The sequence below is a fragment of the Artibeus jamaicensis genome, unplaced genomic scaffold (genome assembly GCF_021234435.1).
Source record: "Artibeus jamaicensis isolate MK-2021 breed Jamaican fruit bat unplaced genomic scaffold, CSHL_Jam_final contig_414, whole genome shotgun sequence".
Lineage (NCBI taxonomy): Eukaryota > Metazoa > Chordata > Mammalia > Chiroptera > Phyllostomidae > Artibeus > Artibeus jamaicensis.
The window spans coordinates 2,154,967-2,178,672 of NW_026521822.1; the positions used below are offsets into that span (position 1 = coordinate 2,154,967).

The following is a 23,706-nucleotide window of genomic DNA, read 5'->3' on the forward strand; positions in this document are numbered from 1 at the left end:
CTACTTCACTAACACTAAATTTCAGCACAACTCTTTGTGCTGACAGTATTTAGGAAATTGGCAGTTTTGTAAACAACAACAAAAAATTAAATTCTTCCAACTAGCGGGGCATTAAGATACCTCAGAAGTGTCTTTCCACGGAAATTATCTTGCCAAAAGAATCCAGAGTGCAGGTAAAACTGGAACAATCTGAATAGAATTGGCAGAATGCACCAATGTCAATATCCTGCTTATCAAAATGTGTTACAGTTTGCAAGATATTACCACTGGAAGAAACTAAATATAGGTACAAGGGATCTCTCTGTATTTTTTCTTACAACTGCATATAAATCTACAAATTGGAGCAATAAAAATTTCATTTACAACATTTTTTAAAAAGAATCCACACACATAACAGACATGTAAAGACAAAGTAGGAAGCAAAAGTCTTTATTTTTTAAAAAATTCACATTTATTAAAAACAGCAATTTCTAGGCAAATAATACAAAGCTTTTTAAGTTATTTGAAAGTATGTACACTCTTTATATGAGTAAACACTTGAAACTGTACAGATATAAACAAATACTCATTTAGCAAATAAGTTGGACCACTATCACCTACTCAGCACTTTGTAAGGTATTTGAGTGTTTCAGAAATAAAAGATTCAACACAAGGCCAAGTGCTGTCAAATATTTTTCTCCCTAAGAACACACTCTGCTCCATACATCATATTAAATCAATCATACTATAGTACAATAATCATACCCTCACGTCTTTGGAAAGGCCTCTTAAAAATCAAATATACAATATAATACACCAAAATGGGTATTCTACAGTTTCATTAAACTTGCATTTTAAATACTAGGTGGAAGTAAATCCAATATTTCTATTTCATTTGTTTCATGTCAATGAATGAGTATAAACCCTCTCTTTACCTTCCACCTTCCCAAAATAGAGTATTAAGCTCTATCAAACAACATCCAACACCAATTTAAAGTGATCTGAAAAGCAAGTGACCTGTTTAAAATGAGACATGTAACCCGTCTACACACTCAGGGTCTGCTTTAAGGGGATGAGAAAAGCTGCAAGTCACATAGAATGAGGTCTGCTGGCTACATTTCAGAACACTCACCAATGTTCCCTCTCTAGGTTAGTGTTGGAATTACTCAAAATTCCTTTTGAACCAAAAACCAAGTTACATTTTTAATGATGTCAGAGGCAAAACCAACCCAATCAGGAAATAGCTATTTGTACGACAACTCACAGAAATGCATAATTTATTTGGTGATCCCGAATATAGTTTAGGGGTGGGCCATCTTCATTTTCCTTGACTTTCTTAGTAAAATTTATTCACTGTAGCAGGCACACAGCATAGCCACTGAATATACAGGACTTGAAAGTGTTTGCTCTTCAAAGAACTACTAAAACTGAAGGCAGTGTACAGAAGGCTGGCAACCCTGACCTTCACACAGGAGATATACTAGTTATCAGGTTTCCTTCTCTCCTTTATGTACCAGATTAACACACCTTAACTGGTACTTTCCAATCACAAACACCAACTGCAGCACCATGAAGATTCTTACTAGACACTGCCCATGAAGAGGTTGCAGCTTCCTGCTCTTAAACATTCTATAACTAAACAATTCAAAAAAATACAGACACTGGGAATACAGTATCTGTATTCCTTGGGAACTTTACATGAAGTCCTTGCATCTTGAAACTAACTCACATCAAAAAAAAAAAAACAAAAAACAGGAAATAGAGGTTGGGGGAAGTAGAAGAGGGCAAAAGGGGGATAAATGGTGGCAAAAAGGGACCTCATTTTGGGTGGTGAGAACACAATGCAGTTTGCAGATATATTACAGAACTGCATACTTGAAACCTATTATTAACCATTGTCACCCCGATATATCCAAACAATAATAAAATAAATGTTTTAAAGACACAGGAAGATAACACCCCAAATTCCCAGGAAGCCAGAATGTGTTCTCAAAAGTATCCAATCTACTCCAAACTAAACTTCAAAGTGATAGGAGAAACATTATATTGAGTGTAAAAATAACATTTCTGGAAGTAAAAAAACAGTCACTGGGGAATGCTTGCTCAGTGGTTAGAAGTGTTACAGTGTTGTATACTTTAACAAACCTTACTCGAGAACCTTTCTAATTAACTGTGTTTCCATAAAATTTTCTGCTCTACCTACCGCAACTTATTTTCATTGCACATCTTTTACTAAGAACCATCTCACTGCATGCTCACCAAAGTTACCTTTTAGAAACTTACATTTCTTGAAACCATTTAATGAGGCAGTTATTGCTGCTCATACATTGATCTTTGGCATTTTGATGTTTTAAAAGCGAAACACCAATTTTTTAACACTCTCTTTATATTTCATTCTGCATTCATTCAGCAACGAGTAGCACACTTGTGTGGTTCTCAGGGACATTCCTACATACAAGTCCTCAAGTGTCCTGCAGGTCGCATGACTTTTCAGCCACTCCTGCCAGACAGACCATTTTCAAGCACTGCCTGACTGGCCTGGTTATTTAGAAACTGATAGCAGGAGGTTCACCTGAAAAGCAATGTGAAAAGCTATGTTAGTTCTGCTGTGGAATACCATAAGAAAAGTTGTTTATCTTAAACACAGAATGAGAGGAAAGTCTAAGATCTTTAGGAGACCCAGGAAACATGACATAAACTGGACCCACAATGCTGATCTGATTTCTGAAGCTGCCACTGGGCAGTGAGTTTTGTGGAGGCCTGTGGAAGGGTACTTACTACACTCCATTATGTAATCTAGACCTTTAAGTCATCTGGAATCCAATGAGGATAACAGAAAAAAACTATATACCAACACAAATAAAAGACAGAACTACATCTAAATAATCAATTTTACCTTTTTCTATGTAGAGTGTGTTTTGAGAAAAGTTGTAAGTCAGTCCAATTTTTAAATGACTCTTAAAAGCATAAGAACAGGCATGACAAGGGAATTTCAGCTCACACACTCTAACTGAACCCAGGGCCACCCTCACTCAGTAGAGAAGTTGTGACACAGAGCCAGCCAGAAAACCAGAGCAACCCACCATGGTGACAAGGGTGGGGGAAATGGCAGCCTGCACACCACAAATTATTACCCAGGCCCTAGAAAGATTTGCAGTTAAATAAAGATGACAGTGAGCCCTTCTATAAAATACAAACCATTTTGATAATAAAAATAACCACCTCATAACCTCCTTTATCAATTTATACTTCCAGTAAGAGGGATACAAAATCACCTTTGTTTTCCCTGGCCAAAACACGAAACCTAGATCTAGTGATAAGAAAAAAGACAACTCCAAATTGAGGGACAGTCTACAAAACAACTGGCCTGTCAAAGTAAAAAAAGCCCAAAAAAGGCTGAAGAACTTCTCCAGAGTAAAAGAAACTAGAGATGTGACATTTAACAGTAGCTCCAGGACTGGATCCTGGCCTGGGGAAATGTTATCTACCTGTAAAGGACACTAATGGGAAAATTAAGGAAATTTAAATATAGACTGTCGATTAGGTAATAGTGACAATGTTACCCTTCCTGTTTAGATAATTGTGCTGGCGTACAATAACAGAATTCCTTGTTCTCAGGAAGTACACCAAAATATTTCTAAGGAGTGGGGCATAAGTTTCTCCCAACTTCCTTTCAAATAACTTAAAAGAAGGGCAGGGAGGGAGAAGAAAGGGAGAAAGGAACAAAATGGGGCAATCATAATTAAAATGCCAAAGCTTTTAAAGACAAAAAGAGAATTTTAAAAGCAGGAAGGAAAAAGCAGTAAGTTACCTACAAGGGAGCTCTCATAAGACTGTCAGCTGACTTCTCAAAAGAAACTTTGCAGGCTAGAAGAGACTGGCAAGAAACATTCAAAGTGATGTAAAGCAGGGACTTACAACCAAGAATATTCCACCCCACGAAGCTATCATTTAAAATCAAATGACAGATAAGAGCTTCCCAAACAAGAAAAAGTTAAAGGAGTTCATTACCACCAAACCAGTATTATATGAAATGTTAAAGGGTCTTCTTTAAGAAGATCAAAACTATGAACAATAAAATGACAATGCATATCTACCAACACTTGAGTGTTCATAAATAAACAAGCACAACAGTAACAGAATCATAGATACAAAGTTTTGATGGTTGCCAAATGGGAAGGGGATGGGGAGGTTGGGTGAAAAAGGTGAAGGGATTAAGAGTACAAATTGGTTACAAAAGAGTCACAGAGATGTAAGTACAGAATAGGGAATAAAGTAGCCAAAGAACATACCGTATTTTGCTGTGTATAATGAATACCCATATTTTTGGCCCAAACAGTCAGAAAAAAACATTTCATTTTAATTTTTTCATTCCATTTTTTAATTATTTACTTTTAGAAACAAAACTGATTAACATATTACAGGATAATATTTTATATATGGATATAATTATTGCTTTCTAGAGCTATACTTTTAACACATAAGCATAAATGAAAGAATTAAAAACATTTATGCAGATACAGTGTTAGTACTACCCATGAATAATGTGTATCCTTATCTTTCCCTCAAAAATTTGGGCAACAAAGTGTGCAGCAAAATATGATGTATGCAGGACCAATGGACATGGACAACAGTGTGGGGATTGACTGAGGGAGTTTGTGGGGAGCTGGGTGGAGGGGAGTTAAAGGGGAAAAATGAAACACTTGTAACAGCATAACAATAAAATATAATTTTTAAAAAAATTCCAACTATAGTTTCTCCTGAATGCATATTACTTGCACACTATCATGAAGCCAAACCTTTATAAGTCAGAACTCATCTGTATTGCCATATATTGGATCTTAAGAAACTGGTTCATTGAAAGGAGACTTGACTTGGGATGATAAACACGCAATACAATATACAGTTGACGTCTTATAAAGCTGTACACCTGAAACCTATATAATTTCATTAACCAATGTTACCCCAATAAATTCAATATTAAAAAAAAAAAAAGAAAATGAGTCACAAACACTCACTTTCCAGGAAAATTTAAAATGGAAGAGAAATCCATGAAGTGGAAATACAAGATTCTGGTTCCTACCATATAGCTGTTGGCAAAGTGACTTAAATAACTCTCAAGGCCACAGTGAGGCCACAGTTTCTTCATCAGTAAAATGGCACAAATATAGAAGGGTCAAGTGAAGACTGAGTGAGATAAGCCCTGGCTGGTGTGGCTCAGTGGCCTGAGTGCTGGCTCATGAATCAAAAGGTCACTGGTCCAAATCCCAGTCAGGGCACATGCCTGGGTTGCCCTCCAGGTACCCAGGAGGGGGTGCACGAGAGGCAATCACACATTGATATTTCTCTTCCCTCTATTTCTCCCTACCTTCCCCCCTCTCTAAAAATAAATAAAATCTTTTAAAAAAAGAGCGAGTGAGATGATACATGTCAAATGCTTAGAAGAGCACTCGGCAGCAGTGAATAATACCAGCTATTACTATTTAGAAAATGTAACAGTTCTAAAAGATATTCAAGGCACAGAAAGAATGATGTTGTCTGTTAGTATTTCTCTTATTTTTTATATTTTATTGCTATGCTATTACAGTTGTGCCAATTTTTTCCCCTTTACCACCCTCCACCCAGGACCCCCTTTTCAGGCAATCCACACATTTTTCATGTACATGAAGCATGTGTATAAATTCTTTGGCTACTCCATTTCCCATACTGTACTTTACATCCTCATGGCTATTTTGTAACTACATATTTGTATTTCTTAATCCTCTCACTTCTTCACCCATTGCACCATTCACCCATTAAAAACACTCTCCATGATTATGTCTCTGTTCTTGTTTGCTTAGGTTTTTAGATTAAGTTGTTGACAGATATGTATTTATTGCCACTTTATTGTTCACAGTTTTGATCTTCTTTTTCTTAAGTCCCTTTAACATTTCATATAATAATTTCATGACAATGAACTCCTCAGTTTTTTCTTATCTGAGAAGTTCTTTATTGCTCTTTGATTCTAAGTGACAGCTTTGCTGGGTAGAGCAATCTTGGCTGTAGGTCGCTGCTTTTCATGACTTTGAACATTTCTTGCCAATCCCTTCTAGCCTGCAAAGATTCTTTTGAGCAATCAACTGACAATCTTATGGTAACTCACCCATAGGTAACTAACTGCTTTTCTCTTGCTGCTTTTAAGATTCTCTCTTTATCTTTAACCTTCACCATTTTAAGTATGATGTGTCTTGAATGGGCCCCTTTGCATCTGTCCTGTTTGGGACTTTCTGTGTTTCCTGGATTCGCATGACTGTTTCCTTCACCAAATTAGGGAAGTTTCCTTTAATTATTTTTTCTAATAGTTTTCCAATGTCTTACTCTTTCTCTTCTCCTTCTGGCACACCTATAATGTGAATGCTGGTATGCTTGAAATTGTCCCAGAAACTGCCAACATTACCCTGGTTTTTTTGGATTCTTTTTTCTCTTGTGGTTCTAAATGGTTGTTTTTTGCTTCCTCATGTTCTAATTCATTGATTTCATTCTTGGCTTCATTCGCTGTACTGTTGATGTCCTGTAAATTGTTCTTTATTTCAATTAATATATCCTTCATTTCTGACTAGATCTTTTTTACACTGTTGAGGTTCCTGCTAACTTCCCTGAGCATCCTTATAACCAGTGTTTTCAACTCTGTATCTGATGAAATGCTCATCTCCCTTTTGTTTAGTTACTTTTCTGCAGTTTTGATCTATTCTTTCATTTGGACCTTTTTTTTCCTTTTAAATGTATTTTATTATGTTATTACAGTTGTCCCTTTCTCCTCCTCTGCCCTGCAACCCCCTCCCAGCTGCTTAGTTCAGGGTCCATGATTCATACATGTAAGTTCTTTGACTTCTACATTTTCTATACTATTCTTAATCTTCCCCTGTCTATTTTGTATCTACCAATTATGCTTATTTCCTGTGGGCCATGTTTCTTGTCTTTTCATTTTGGCAGCCTCCCTTTGTTTGTTTCTATGTATTAGGTACAGATGCTATGATTCCCTGTCTTGGTAGCACAGCCTAACGAGGTAGGCGTCCTCACGATCCAGTGGCACAGCCTCCACTTTCACCCAAGCTGGGTTCTTGAGGTGCTCCCTTTGTAGGAGCTGAGTACGTCCTCTTCTACTTGAAGCTTGATTATTGTTGAGAGATCATTGGGTGGTATTTACACAGGCCAGTAAGCTGCACTGACTGGCTAGGACACTGACCACCAATCTCCACCCTCTGTGGCAGATCAGCTGTGCAGTGGCAGTGTGGTGGTGCTCTGACGTGGTCTGTAGCTATCAACTGGTGTGCAGGCTCTTCAGTTTCTGGGTTGGTACAGGCCAAGGTCAGCCCCTACCTGTGTTCTGCCTTGGGCCACCCTGCATGAGCTACAAAGCAATCTGTGATGGCTGCTACTTTTGCTGGACTTGAAAATTCCCAGGTGAAGCCGAGCTGTGAATTTAGATTGGCTGCTGCTAGTGCCGGGCCTGGGGCCACTTAGCAAGAGCTACTGGGGCTGGGGGCTCACTGAGGCTGGCTGTTGCTTGTTTGAGAGAATTTAGGAAATTGCGAAGCATGAGCCAAGACCAGCCATTCATATGGAAAAGCCATGTTACAGTTCAGGTGGGCCTGCATGTTGGGTGGGACAGAGTCTGAGGGGATCTCCAAGGCAGGGCAAACAGTGTCAGCGAGGTTGATGGAGTCTTTGATGTGGCACCCGCCTTCTGGTTCTGTGGGTCTTTGGGAAGAGGGTTCAGACAAGGGGCAGTGGTCTCTCTTGCCTCTCTGTCTAGGAGGGAGAAAGCTAGCCCCCAGTTCTCACCTGGATGTCAGATGCTTCAGTTCCTCAATGTATGCCACTGCTGCCTTTCAAGCTGCTACTGCAGTGCTTGAGCTCCGTGGGAGTGAGTCTGTAAGTATGTGTGGGGTTGTTTATGAAGAACTGCTTGGGACGTCAGCAGTTTTTTCTACTGATTCAATCTGTGCTGGGTTTTGCGGCTAGAAGTTATGGGGTGCCTGGTGTGAGCCTGAGACTCCTCTGTACTGAGATATTCCTCCTATATTTTATCCACCACACATGGATTTGGGCCCAGCCTGTTCTACATCTCTGCCCCTCCTATCAGTCTGGATGAATGTGGTTTCTTTAATTCTACAGTTGTCAGACTTCCATTCAGCTTGATTCCTGATGGTTCTGAGTGATGATTGTTCTTCAGTTGTAATTTTGATGTGGTTGTGTGAGGAAGTGAACTGTGTTTACCTATGCCCCCATCTTGACTGGCTCTACTAGCATTTTTTCAAAGTGTAGGTTGCAACCCATTGGTACATCAAGAAAATAATTAGTGGTTCAGAAGAACAAAGAACAGAAACACAAAGCAAAGCAACTTTGTTGCACATACTATAAACCTTTTAAGTTACAGATCTATATCTTTATGCACATACACAGACATTCAGCAAAATATGTATCTCCCTAGCAACAGTCAAGTTGGAGCTCTGAAACTCTGCCCTACCTAGGCAGAGTAAGCCCTACCCTGCTATTCATGCAACTTACTATGACTGGAGAAAAAAATTAGACAAGTATGTTGAATGATCTTTCTTGGATTGTAATCACTGAACTCACTGATATGAGCCTTCCTCCTCATATCAGTAGCAACTTTTCACTTTCAGTGATGACCTTCCTTCCTGTTTCATTCACATATGTGAAGGAGGCTAATGACAGCTTCTATGAGCTCTCATCACATTCACTACCTCCCCTCATGGGTGCCCCCCACTCAGCTCTCACTCCTTTTCCATAACTGAACCACCATACACCAACCAAAGGCTCCACCCTCAAACTGTTCCTGAGATTCTATCCCCCTTCTGTACTCCAGGATATTTTTCCAGCGTCAATTTTTCCCATTCTTTGAATCTTCCCCTTGAACATACAAAAATGCATTTTCTGCCTATCTTTAAAAATAAAAAAGAGGGTAATAGCAATCACAAATAAAAAGTTATCTATAATCCAGTGACAAAAATTGTTATCTCTCCCTGTAGGGAGAGAACTGTAATGAGAAAAAAGACATCTCAGAAAATGGGTAAATCTAGTTCTAAATTTTGAAAATAAACCTAAGTATATTATAGTTAACAGCATGATCACAGAATACAATTACTTCAAATGACTTATTAAAAAGTCTATTAACTGTACAACCCTAGAACTACAGGGATATCTTTTTAAAGTATGACACATATAGCCATACAAATGATTATATACAGCCATAAAAAAAGAACATGGATAAGCTTTTGAACACATTATGCTATGAGAAAAAAGCCAGTCTTAAAAGGCCAATGTTAGAGATTCCATATAACAAAATATTCAGAATAGGCAAATCCACAGAGACATAAAGTAGATTAGTAGACAAGTGGAGAATGGAGAATCTACTAATGGGTATGGGATTTCTTTTGGGGGGGAATTAAAATATTCTGGAATTAGACAGTGGTGATGCTTGCATAATTTAGTGAATATACTAAAAACCAATGAACTATCCACTTTCAATGGTGGATTTTATGGCCTATGAATTATATCCCAATAAAAACACGACTCATTTCTCCTCCAGCTAACACTCCATCTTTTCTCTCCACATATAGAAAAACCCTTCAAAAGACTTAGCCACACTCTCTACCTCAAGTATCTCTTGTCCCACTCTCCACTCCTTCTAATTAGGCTCTCATCAACCTTATCACTTTTCCCCAAATTCTCTAGTTCTGACCATATACTAAACTTAAATATTACCCATAGCACCAGCCTACTTACTCATAATACATAATAGGTTCTCATAAAAGCCTGCTGACTGAATTGAATTAATTAATAATATTAAACACAAACTGAGCTCTATATTCAGTGTTTTACACTTAGGAAGAAGAGAGAACACTAACACTTCTAACATCTTATCTCTAAAATAACTCTTTTTTTTTCATTTGAAATGTGGGCCTCAAATCATGCATTTTTCAGCAACCTAAACACCATTATTTGAATCTTTCAAACAGTTTTTTCATCTTAAACACAGCAACCTGCAATATTAGAAAAAATTAAAATGCAAGTACAAATTCTAAAACCATCACCAAAAATTTGACAAAGTTTGAATATCAGAATACAATATTGTACAATTTTTTTAATTAAAACTAAAAATATAATTACTCAAATACATTACTCAAGTAAAATAAGAGGTTATAAAAGTAACAAGGATCTTAAGACTATGGATTACCTGTTCCATAGTAGGACAAGCAATAATGTGGATATCTTCAGGACTGAACTCTTCCTTTAACAAAACATGGAACTTCTGGAAGACTTGCTGAACATTATTCTTAGAAAGAGAAGAGGCAATCATATTAAATGAGCCACTAAAAACATATGCAGTCACCTTAAACATGAAGCATTAAGAATGTTAAATCATAATAACTGACAAAACAAGTGGAGGAAATGTATCTTTCATGGGATTACCAAAGACATATATAGTTTGCACTTAATATTTCACATGCTAGCAAAACCCAACTAAGACTCACACAACACTTCCTGGAAAAACCAAACCACGGCAAGCCCTGCCTCACCAGAAAGTCTTCAGCCACACAAAAGATAATTAAGTTTCTAGATACATAAAATGTACTTTTAAAAAATCAACCAACACTTTAGGTAAGGATGTGAGCTCAACACAGAGTTGAAAGTTATAAGTTCTAAATTTGCTCTGACATTTAATACTTTAGTGGCTGCTACGAGCCATTTATTTCCACTACTCACCAGGAATACTCTACAGGGTGTAATTCCTGAAATGCTAGTCTCTCAAGTGTTGGGCCACAAATCCAATGCCAGGGTCTAACTATTAATTTATTTACTAATTTCTACTTTTACATATAAGATAACTTAGTGCCAAAGGCATTTAAGACAAAGTGAGGGTGGCGAAAAAGGTGCAATCAGACAAATGCCGGGTTTATAAGCCTTTCAAGAATAACAATGACTATCAGCCAAGTTCACTAGAATAGTATAGCAACAGAGAGAGGTGTATAATTTTTAAATATCCGTAGGAAAAGTAAGATGATAGACAAGGTCAGATTAGTTGAAGAGGATGGCAAACATTCAAATAAATTATCATGATACTTACCCTAACAGGTTTAAACAAGATGAACTCGGTATCTTTATTGGATAGGTATAATGACATACTTCTCAAAGTCAGAGGCAGCTTTACTTTTATTGTCTTATAGACATTTGTCACAAGGTCACTGACCTTTGCTGGAAAGAAATTAACCTCATCAGTGTCACAAAGAAAGAGAAGAAACATTTCCATTTTAATTCAGAGGGGAATAAAGAGAGAGGAAAAACAGCAAAAGAAAAGACTATTTCCCCAAAGAATTCTTTCACTTTATTTATTTATTTATTCAAGTTTAATAACAAGCTCTATAAACCAGTATCTTCTAAATACAAAATTCTAATCCCTAGGGCTAAGGCAGAAAAAAGAATTCCCCCGCATGCTTCAGAACATTCACTGGGCCTTTAATGTGGTTCGTGCCTTTGAAATTTGGAGATAAGTGTTAAGGTAAACTAAAAAACCATTTGCAGAGAGACATTGGTAAGAATTACTTCACAATGATTGAGCTTATTCATTTGCAGAAATGGCTCTCAGCACGAGATGCCTCACAAGATCATTCAGAAAATATCCAAACATATTTAATGGGAACTAAAAATTCATTTGTTACATTCTTATACTGTATCATCAGGAAAGAAATCGAATTCCAAAAGACTGTAACTGAAATAATTCTGTAGCCCAAATGTAGTGTCTGAAAAGAAGATAAAAATGAAAAATAGTAGTAATCTGTATTAAGTATTTAAAAGGAAAATACCTAAAAAACTACAAAGGGAAAGACTGATTAATAATTTTAAAGATGTTCAACCTCACTCATAATTAAAGGCATATTAAGATATTTTCAGATTGGCAAAAATTATTAAGATTGTAAATATCCATACTTGACAGGGGTATAGAGACCTCATCCACTGATGATGGAAGTACAAATTGGTTCAACTTCTTTGGAAGGGTATTAGGCAATGTCTAGTGAAATCGAAAATATACATACTCTTTTACTTAACATTTCTACTGCTAGAAATTTACTTTGATGTACTCACAAAACACCAAAATATGGGTGTACAGGGACATTTATTAAAGTGTATGGACTTCTGGCCAAGAAGGAGGTGTTGGTAGACACACTGTGCCTCCTCGCACAACCAAGATAAGAACAACAAAAATTTAGATACAAAATAACAACCAGAACCGACAGAAAATTGAACTGTATGGAAGGTACAGCCAAGGAGCTGAAATAGACACATTCATCCAGACCGGTTGGCAGGGTGGGGGCAGGCAGCAAAGCAGAGAGGGGTTGCGGCACAAGAAGCAGTGACACCCGGCACACCAGGCACCCGGGAGCACAGGAAGGCACTGGGCAGACCCTGGGTACCCAAGCAGCGGTTAGAAGATCCCAGGTGCAGGGTGGCAACAGGCAAACCCAGCAAGGGGGCAAGTGTGAAGCGAGGCACTGAGCTCAAGACAGCTGGCTGACAGGGCGGTCCCGTATTTGCACACATATAACTGGGGAGCAAGACGGACCAAGCAACCCAGGGTCCCAGCACCAGGAAATAAAGCCTCAAACACCGACTGAAAACACCTGTGGGGGTTGAAATGCAGGGACAGACTCCCAGCCGCACAGGAGAGTTTGTTGGAGAGACCCACAGGGTCCTAGAACATACACAAGCCCATGCACCCAGGAACCAGCACCAGAAAGACCCCGTTTGCTTGGAGGAAGCAGTGGAGGGGACTGAGATCCACCAGAGTAGAGTAAGTGCCATTGTTCCCTCTCTGACCCTGCCCCCACATACAGCCTCACAACACAGGGACTGGGTTGATCCACCCTGTGAATACCTAAGGCTCCATCCACCATTCTCTATGTAACAGGCGGGACAAGACAAAAAAAATAGCCGAAACAGAAGAACAGATCAAAGCTCCAGAAATAATACAACTAAGCAATGAAGAGATAGCCAACCTATCAGATGCACAGTTCAAAGCACTGGTGATCAGGATGCTCACAGAATTGGTTGAATCTGGTCACAAATTTTAGATGAAAAAAATGAAGGCTACACTAAGTGAAATGAAGGAAAATGCACAGGGAACCAATACTAATGGGACGAAAACTGGGACTCAAATCAACAGTGTGGACCAGAAGGAAGAAAGAAACAACCAAACAGAAAAGAATGAAGAAACAAGAATTCAAAAAAATGAGGAGAGGCTTAGGAACCTCCAGGACATCTTTAAACATTCCAACATCCAAATTATAGGGGTACCACAAGGGGAACAGGAAGAGCCACAAGTGGAAAAGTTATCTGAACAAATAATAAAGGAGAACTTCCCCAATCTGGCAAAGGAAATAGACTTCCAGGAAGTCCAGGAAGCTCAGAGTCCCAAACAAAGTGGACCCAAGGAGGAATACACCAAGGCACATCATCATTACATTAGCCAAGATTAAAATGAAGGAGAGAATCCTACAAGCAGCAAGAGATAAGGGGACAGTCACCTACAAAGGAGTTCCCATCAGACTGTCAGCTGATTTCTCAAAAGAGACCTTACAGGCAAGAAGGGGCTGGAAAGAAGTATTCCAAGTCATCAAAGGCAAGGACCTACATCCGAGATTGCTCTATCCAGCAAAGATTTCATTTAGAATGGAAGGACAGATAAAGTGCTTCTCAGAATAAGGTCAAGTTGAAGGAGTTCATCATCACCAAGCCCTTATTTTATGAAATGTTAAAGGGACTTACCTAAGAAAAAGAAGATAAAAAAACATGTATAGTAAAATGACAGCAAACTCAAAATTATTAACAACCACAACTAAAACAAAAACAAACTAGGCAAACCACTAGAACGGGAACAGAACCATAGAAATGGAGATCACATGGAGGGTTAGCAACAGGGGAGTGGGAAGAGGAGAGAGGGGGAAAGGTACAGAGAATAAGTAGCATATATGGTAGGTAGAAAATGGAGGGCAAGAATAGTATGGGAAATATAAACACTAAAGTACTTAAGACACATGGCCATGAACTAAAGGTGGGGAATGTGGGGGGAGGGGTATACAGGGTGGAGTGGAATGAAGGGGGGGAAATGGGACAACAGTAATAGCATAATCAATAAAATACATTTTTAAAAAGTATATGGAAAACAAAAACTAGAAATAATTCAAATATCATTAGTAAAATGACTATATGAAATAGTAATTTTAGAAATATATTCTATGCATCTATTGAACAGAATGGGTACACCTGGATAGGCTAGTACAGAAAGGACTCGAAGATACAGAATAAAGTTTAAAAAGGGAGGACTTCAGTATAATCTTATTTGTACCACCTGTTTTAAGTCCATATATGCTGCTAGATACATAAATAATTTGGGGAGAGAAACCATTACTAGCGGTTACCTTTGAAAGAACTAGTTCTGAAGTGGAGAATGGAATTACCTTTCATTTTATACTTTTTCGCAATTCAAATTTTATATCATGTTAAAAAAACTTTTATTTTAATTGAGGAGAGATGTGGTACAGCAGGGTAAGACAGTGCCAATGCTCTCAAGAAGACGGAACAAATAATACAGAAATTGCTTACTTTTCATAAAATGCATGAAAGTGCCTTTAAGACAATTAATTCTATAGGCTTTAGTTCTATCATCACTAACACACTTCAAGAATCAGTAAGACAGTTTTCAGAGCCCTTGATCACCAAAAGGTGTGTGCAGAGACCAATAAAAAAAAGTACACTAATCCTCCCTTATCCAAGGTTTTACTTTCCACAGTTTTAGCTACCCCTAGTCAACCTCAGTCCAAAAATATTAAAGGAAAGAATCCAAAAATAAATAATTCATAACTTTTAAATTGTACACCATTTTGTGTGATAAACTCTCACCATTGTAGCCAGGAAGTGAACCATCCCTTTGTCCCCTGTATTCACTTGTCAGTTACTTAGTAGCCATCCCAATTATCAATTTGACTACTGCAGTATCACAATGCTCATATTCAAGTAACCTTTATTTTATCTAATAATGAATGGCCTGAAAGCACGAGAGCAGTGATGCTGGCAATTCAGATATACTAAAGAGGAGCCATAAGTGCATGTATATGTAGGAAAAGCATAGTATTTACAGGGTTTAGTACCATCCTCGGTTTCAGGCATCTACTGGGCAAGGGTTGGGAGTCTTGCACTGTATCCCCTGTGGGTAAAGAGGACTGCTATCTCCTCTAATTCCTGAAAAGACATATTTCCCAGAGTAAAATAACAAAATGGCATCCATATTTTAACTCAATCTCCTGTGAGTTTATCATGAAATAACCCCCAGAAACCTGATCAAATCTGCAAGAACCAGTAACCCTGAGTTTCTAGAGGCCCAATATAAGTTTCTCAATTGTTTTTGATGTTCTCACCTCAAAAGCCCAAAAATCTCTCTGATATTACATGGGGGCTTCTTTTTTTTTTTTTAAGTACTTGCCCAAGGATATGTTCATTGATTTTTAGAGAAAGAGAGGAAGAGGGAAAGAGAAAGAGAGAGAACCATTGATATGAGAGAGAAACATCAACTGGTTGCCTCCTGGATGCATCCTGATCAAGGACTGAACTTGCAGCCTATGTCTGTGTCCTGACCAGGAATCGAACCTGCAACCTTTTGGTTGCATGGAACAACACTCCAACCAACTGAGCAACGTGGCCAGGGCCAAGTTGTGGGTCTGCTATATTACAGATCAAGAAAAAGCAGCTCCACAGGCCCAACCAGTTAAGCAGAAAATACAAGTAGGTAAACCGAAGTGCCATCACCAAGATCTTCTTAGTTACAAAAAAAAAAATGAGTTAAGTAAGAAAACAGCAAGCCCTATCTCAATCTGTCCTTTTGTTAATTTCCTTTCATCTTTACTAACAATTCTAGTAATGCTTATGAGCACAACACACCCAACACTGGGTGTTCTATTAGGGTTCCACTTGAACCCTAATATTTTATTTTAAGTGAAAGAGGATCTTTCCAAAGGGCCAATATGCATCAAGGCCCTGGGCTTAGCTGTACTAAATATAAATATGCCCATGCCTATTTGTTGGTTACTACCTATTTTAAGAAAGATTATACCCACGAGTTTCATTTACATAACATTCAAAATAAAATCAGCTCCTATTTCTAAATAAGCTTTATAAGACTAAAATGTTGAGCCCAAGGCCCAATTAACCCAAAGATGATTCGAATTCTTTCTGGAACCATGCTGAATTATGAACATAAAGTCTGCTCCTAACTTTAAGGGATCAAATCAGTGATCATCACCAAGCCAGTATTGTCAGTAAAAGAATCTGGTTTTCTGTATTCTGATAGAATGTACTACAGCAACAAGTATGTTCTCTGTCCTTTAGTAAGGTGGCAAAGATTCCAATCTCATACAGTAAACAAAAGGCCTAAAGCGTGCATGTCGCAAAGTTACTTCCAATAAAGCAAATCAATGCAAACCTATATTGACATCAACAAAGTTCACATGACAAATTTTTGAAATAAAATCCTGCCTTCCTTTCAAATACAACTGATAATTCTCTGCATTTACAAATTTTTCTAAGACATACAGAGCTACTCTTTCAACTTCTTAGTTCTAATTCAACTTCAAATTAACATGAGGCGTTAAATAATCACTAAAAATTTTAGAATGGCATCAATTCTTTCTCCCAAAAGAAATACCTGACAGATATAACATTCTTTTATATGGAAAACCGATCACATTAGAAACTTAATTTCAGATTACATGCCTATCAACAGTTAATTTTTTACTAATGCTAAGCCAGAATCATCCTTTGGATCTCCTTCACTATCAGCAAAAAGCTTCCCTACCAACTTGGACACAGCTTACTCACACTAAATTAAAACACTGATTCTTTCACCATTTTGCCCAAATTAGTTTCAGAGAATCATGACCACAATATGAGTCAGGAGAAGGCCAAAAATACCAATCTAACAAAACTATTTATTCTTGGTTTAATGGCAACTTAAAATGTCACAAAATGTACCTAAATAACCCACAAAGTTAGTCATGATTTTAAAGGCCTAACGTCTAAAGCTAAAGCCAAAAAAAAAAAAAAAAAAAAACCAAACCCCTTTGCCCTGGCTGGAATGGCTCAGTGGATTGAGTGCTGACCTGAGAACCACAGGGTCGTCAGTTCAATTTCCAGTCAGGGCACATTCCTGGGTTGCAGGCTAGGTCCCAGTTGGGGGCATGCAAGATGCAACTGACTGATTCATCTCACACATCAATGTTTCTCTCTTTCTTTCTCCCTCCCTTCCCCTCTCTCTAAAAATAAACAAAAATTTTTTTAAATAAAAACTTTTTAGCACACAAAAAAACATATACTTAGGAAAGAGTAAGACTGGGAACATCTTACGCATATCTGCCAATGAGACAATAATACTACCTGCCCACTCCAAACTGACACCACAGTTTTTATAACTTTTTTCAAACACTCTAAAACATTAAACAGAGGGTTTAATTTACATAAAATGAGGAACAAATAATGTACAATATCCCTTTATATAATACTTGAAAATAGTAGCATTCTCTCCATATGATACAAATACTCATATACAGTATGTATCAAAGCCATGTAACAGTGAAAAGCGGGTATACAGAAACCAGCAGCCTCAAAGTGTTTCCATCTAAGCCACATTTTAACTGTGTGTGTATTTTTAAAATGCTTCTGTTGTTGAAATTCAAGTAGTGTTGGCCAATAAAGACCTGCCAGCTCCAAACTGCATCTTGTACCAACCCAAAACACAGTTAAGAGTAGAAAACCAATTCCAACCTGTCAGAGCAAGGTTCCTAATTGATTAATTAGAAAATTAATCAATATCCTAATAAAAGAAATGCCAAGTAGTAAAATGTGAATACCTGGTTGTGCCCAAGGCTGCTGTGAGAGACTGTACTTGGGTCCTCCCTGACTGGCCATTGTTTTTAATGCTGAAACCTAGTAGAAGAGACAAAAAGTTTCATTTCACTGATGACATATTAAATGAGTACTTCTCTCAAGATACATACCATCATTTGAACCTACTAAAACATAATGATAATCATACAATGCTAAAAGAAAGTACATCATATCTCATAGTCCTTTACAACTAATAAAACATTTTAGCAAAACTTCTTTTGTGATTTCAAGGCATATATTATCTTGAAAAAAATCATAATAATATCCTGGGACATCCAACCAAAAACTCTGAGACAAAAATGAGAATGTAGAAAAATGTTAACACAAAACAAGCCTCTCTTTTAAGTGGAATGATGTTAATATTAAATGATTATCATATGTTGTTAGAAAAATGTCAAGAGCTGGACAAAATCTCCTTATATACCAAGAGGATCCTTTCTTTATTACATCACAGGCAGAGAAAGTATTATTTAAAAGAATAAGATTTTCAAATGGCATCGAAAGGCACACTTAACCAATTAGTGTTACAGGTACAGAGTTGGATGCCCACCCTCTCTTCATCTCTCTTTTCATTCCTCAGCAACAGTATACAGAAGCAAAACCAAAAAAAGTAGTTAGCTTCCTGGACAAGACTGTTCTTAAGATGGCAAATTATGGTGGGGCTAAGGTGTAGCTGGGAAGGGTGAAGGGCAGAAACTGCATAAAATATTTCTTAATAAATAGATTGTTACACGTCAAGGTCCAGGCCATGACCATGACATTACATAATCTCAGAAAAATGTGAGCACCAACTCTTTACATTTCTCATACAGGGCACAAATATTTAGGCAGAGGATAAACACAGACAGCCTATAAATGTTAGCTCAGAGCTCTCCAGCCTTCTATTTCTACCAAGTTCCTATTTTCTTTGCTCATACTGCCTTAAATATAAAATCATCCCTTTCCTACCATTATTCAACTTTTCTTCATGTCTTTACTTTTCATTTTGAGATGTGACTTTAAAAGTCACAGCCAGCTTGGTCTTGGTTTGGGCTGCTATTTCAGATTTGACTGTTAGATCATTATGACCATGTAATCTTGGAGAGGCCGTATAGTGACTACTTGTGGTCTCCTGAGCTTGCCTCTGGAAAGGCTAAAGTAAGGTGATGTGCATATAAACTATGCAGTTGACTACCTCAAAAAAAATCTACATATGATTATAGATTAGACAATGCTAAGAGAAAAACATGATTGTGTTTAATGCTGGTATAGGGGTTCATATGAAAACATTTGGGTCAGATATTTTCTCTCAAACTCAAAAACCCATCCTTGTTGTTGCAAATGGCAAGATTTCATTCTTTTTTAAACTGCTGTGTAATATTCCATTGTAAATACATACCACATCTTCTTTATTCTTCATCCATTCATCAATCAATGAACACCTATGTTGTTTTCCTATCTTGGCTATTGTAAATAATGCTGTAATGAATGTAGAGGTACACATATCTTTTTAAATTACTGTTTTCATTTTCTTTGGATAAATACCCAGAATTGGAATTGCTGGGTCATGTGTAGACCCATTTTTAGTTTTTTAAGGAATACCCACACTGTTTTCCATAGGAGCGGTACCATTTGCAGTCTTTTTTTTTTTTTTGCAGTCATCTTGAGACAAACTTTTAAGAAGGACTTGGATGGTCAGGGGTATAACAGAAGAATACAGCATTTTGAGTCAGGAAAACTGAGCTCTGGACCCCTCTGACTGAAACAGTAATAAGCAAGTCACTGAGTTTTTAGCACTGCTCCCAAGAAATTTCAAACATAAATATATAAACATACTGATCTGTATACACTTACAAAATAGAAACACAGTGCTCTGAAAACTTTTACCCCATTTAAATATAAATTCTAGACATTTTTCTGTATCCAACAGTTATCTTTTAACAGTAATGGCTGCCTGTTATTGCACTGATTATTCCAGAATTTAACCAATTTCATAGTGACTTTGTAAATTATTTGTATATTAAAAACAAATACAAACATGTATAGGCATCTCTATTTACTATCTAATTAATGTACTTCTCTTTACATTAAACCTCAAGGAATATTTTCTTCAAAAGTTTTCCCCAATTACCCCTATCTTTAACAAATAAAACCCTACAGGATGAACACAGGCCTGTTGTCTCACAATGGCACTGCTGTAGACATCTTAATACTTACATATTTTCTACCCTGATTTCCCATTAGGTTATAACTCCTGGAGAAAAGGAATTAAGTTTATTGGTCAAATTCTATTGAACACACCACACCAAGAAAAACATTTTAATTTATAGTCTTGCTGAGGAAATTAAAAACACTTCAGAAGGAATATTAAAAATAAACTTGCAATACTTCAGCAAATTGCTTGAAAAATTAGTATTGCTAAAAACAAATCTGTGTTTTTAGTATAAACTGGTTTCTAAAACACCCACAACCAGTCTGAGTCCTACTTAGTTTCTTTTTTTTTTTTAATTTAATTTATTTATCTTTAGAGAGGAAGGGAAGGAGAGAAATATCAATGTATGGTTGCCTCTCATATGTCCCCTGCTGGGAACTGGCCTGCAACTCAGGCATGTGCCCTGACTGGGAATCAAACCATGATTGTGTGGTTCACAGGCCTGCGCTCAATCCACTGAGCTACACCAGCCAGGGCCTACTTAGTTTCTTTTAAACAATATTCGATATGATGAAATTCTAGAACACTAAAAAAGTACCAACAGTTTGTGAGTTTGAGAAAAAATATCTGACCCAAATGTTTTTGTATGAACCTCTATCCCGAACACTTAGAACAATATTACATTCCCTAGGGCCATATACTTAAGAGAAAAGATTGTTTTCCGAGGATAGAAAATGAGGCAATAGAGCATGTATGTTCTCCTAGAACTTACTCTACTTTTCTCAAGAAATTTCATGAATTTTATCCCCAAATCAGGGTGTTTATACTAGACATATAAAGTCTGTCCAGAAAAATTCCAGCCATTGTTCACATAACAAGAATGGTTTAAGCAACATCAGTGTAACCTGGCAGCCAAGGAGAGTGGACTAGAAAGCACGTGTGTGAACAATGATGACCTCACTGTACTAGTCAGTGGGGGTAGTATACACTGTTGAGCTAGCATGTCTACTGTGTAGCTATCACATCCAAAGTGATTAAGAGAGCAAGATGCACTCACAGGAGTGGGGACAGTGACTCAGGCAATCCTGTCTGGAGGCACATTTCTTACAGGGGCAGTGTACCAACCACACGGAACAAGTTTTCACGGACAAGCTAAATTGGAATTCAAGAGCAAGGTTCCTGGCTTCAAGTTTAATATGGCAAAGTAGGAAGATCCAAAGCTCACCTCCCTCTCATTAACACCAAAAATACAACTACATATAGAGCGGCTATCTCTGAGAACCAACTGAAGACTAGGAAAACAGATTTTCTACAACTACAGATATAAAGTAAAAGCCACACTGTAAAGGGTAGGAAGAGCAGAGACAAAGCCTAGTCAGCACCTACCTTACTCCTTACTCCTCATGCAGTGACTCACAAGTGGAAGGGTTATCGTGCCTGCAGAGGTCGTCCCTGAAGACCAAAGGGCTTAAACTCTACCTGGTAGATCTGAACCAGGAAGTAGAGCCCTCATAACATCTGTCTTAAAAAACCACCAAGGCTTAAGTCTGGGAGAGCCAAAGGGCTGTAGGAAACCCAGGTTGCTCTCTTTCTGAGTTCTGGCACAGAGGGAATACTTTGAAAAGCAGCTAGGTCATACATGAAGGTGATACATTTACTAATTTTAGGGTGTGTGCTGGAGGGACAGGGATCTGTTGGAACTTGCTCGTGCCACAGGTGCTGGTGGGTACTGTTTTCCCCCTTCCTTTAACCTGACTGGTCTGACACCATCCACTAACCTTGCTAACACTGTTTGCCCCACCCTGGCATTTCCCTGAGGACCTAGCCATGGTAGCACCCCTCCAAAGCACCTCTTGCCCTGTCACACCCAGTGGGTGGCATCACTCAGCACCAACACACAGCACTGTGTCTGTAACAGTGGGGGTGAGCTTTGTAGCTAGCCACATCAAAGCCTTGTCCTGCATTCCAGTGACCCTGCAACAGTTGTAGCCAGGCTTCACAGCTAGCAGGCCACATACCAGCCTCGCCTGCTGGTGTATCCATAGAAGTTTTGGCCCAGCCATAACAGGAGGCTACCCTCTAGAGCACCTGGCTCTGGTGACAAGGGGGACATAGGAATAAGGGTCCCACAGGAAAGTAAGGCCACTATTTCAAGACCAGGAGATTTAGCTTACCTACCTAATATAATACAAAGAAAAAAACAAGCAAGATGAGGATAGAAAAGAATATGTTCCAAATAAAAACCCCAGGTTTTTAAGGACAAAACCCCAGAAAAAGAATTAAATGAAACTGAAGTGAGTTGTCTACTAGACCAGTAATCAGGAAAACAGGATAGTGGAAGTCACCCAACTGGAAGATCAAAAAGAAAAAACAATTAAAAAGAATGAAGATAGCATAAGGTCCCTTATGGGAACAACATCAATCATACTAACATTAGAATCATAGGGGTCCCAGAAGGAGAAGAGGGAGAAATAGACAGAAAATCTATTTGAAGAAACAATGGCTGAAAACCAGACAAAGAAAACAGACATACAAGTCCAGGAAGCACAGACAAGATGAACCCAAAGAGACCCACACCATGACACATTATAATTAAGTTGTTGAACGTTAAAGATAAAAAGAGAATCTTAAAAGCAGCAAGAGAAAAACAACTAGTTACATATAAGGGTATTCCCATAAGACTGTCAGCTAACTTTTCAACAGAAACTTTGCAGGCCAGAAGGGAGTGGCATGATATAATAGATATAATGAAAGAAAAAAACTTACAACAAAGAATACTCTACCCAGCAAGGTTATCATTCAGAATTGAGAGATCAAGATTTTCTTAGACAAACAACAGTTAAAGGGGTTCATCACCACTAAACCAGCATTATAAGAAATGTTAAAGGGGAGACTTCTGCCAAGATGGAGGCGTAGGTGGAAGCACTGACCTTCTCACACAACCAAGTTTAAAAACAACAAAGTTTTAGCAACAAAAACGCAGCCAAACCACAGAAAATTGAACTATATGGAAGTCTGACAATAATCAACCCTTCAGCCAAACCGGTAAGAGGGGCAGAGCCAGCAGCAGAGCAGGGTCAGGCAGGAAAGATCCACCAGACTTACCTGGGCGGGCAACCCAGGTACACAGGCAGCCGTGGGCGGATCCCAGGTGTGGACTAGCAGCGGGCAGACCCACTGAGAGCTGACGGAGGTCATACATTCGCGCACAGATAAATCGGTGGAGGAGCGACCAGTGAGATGGAATGTGCAGGCCCCAGTGGCAGGAAGCAGTAGAAGGGACCGCCACTGTCCCTCTCTGACCCTGCCCCCACATACAGTGTCATAAACCAGCAACCTGGGTAGTCTCTCTCTGACCCACCCCCACATACAGCATCACAAACCAGGGACTGGGTCACCCCGCCCTGGTGAAGAACTAAGGCTCCGCTTCTCATATGTAACAGGCATAAACAGATCAAAACATGGCTCAAGAACAACTCAGAGCCCCAGAGCCCATAAATCTAAGTGATGAAGAAATAGCAAAACTTTCAGATGCACAGTTCAAAACACTGGTGATCAGGATCCTCACAGAACTGGTTGATTTTAGTCACAAATTAGAG

General features: G+C 38.2%; 1 protein-coding gene across 1 annotated transcript in view; it reads right to left on the reverse strand.

Annotated features, from left to right (window-relative positions):
- Nucleotides 1-434: 434 nt before the first annotated feature.
- Nucleotides 435-23,706, reverse strand: part of COG3 (component of oligomeric golgi complex 3) — a 93,481-nt gene continuing 70,209 nt past the window's right edge. Inside the window, exons 20-23 of the mRNA XM_037147371.2 lie at nucleotides 17,940-18,015; nucleotides 11,111-11,238; nucleotides 10,220-10,318; nucleotides 435-2,551 (exon numbers count right to left, since the gene is read on the reverse strand). Coding sequence (XP_037003266.2) covers nucleotides 2,522-2,551; nucleotides 10,220-10,318; nucleotides 11,111-11,238; nucleotides 17,940-18,015 — 333 coding nt within the window. The 3' untranslated portion in view covers nucleotides 435-2,521. The remainder of the gene's footprint in view (nucleotides 2,552-10,219; nucleotides 10,319-11,110; nucleotides 11,239-17,939; nucleotides 18,016-23,706) is intronic.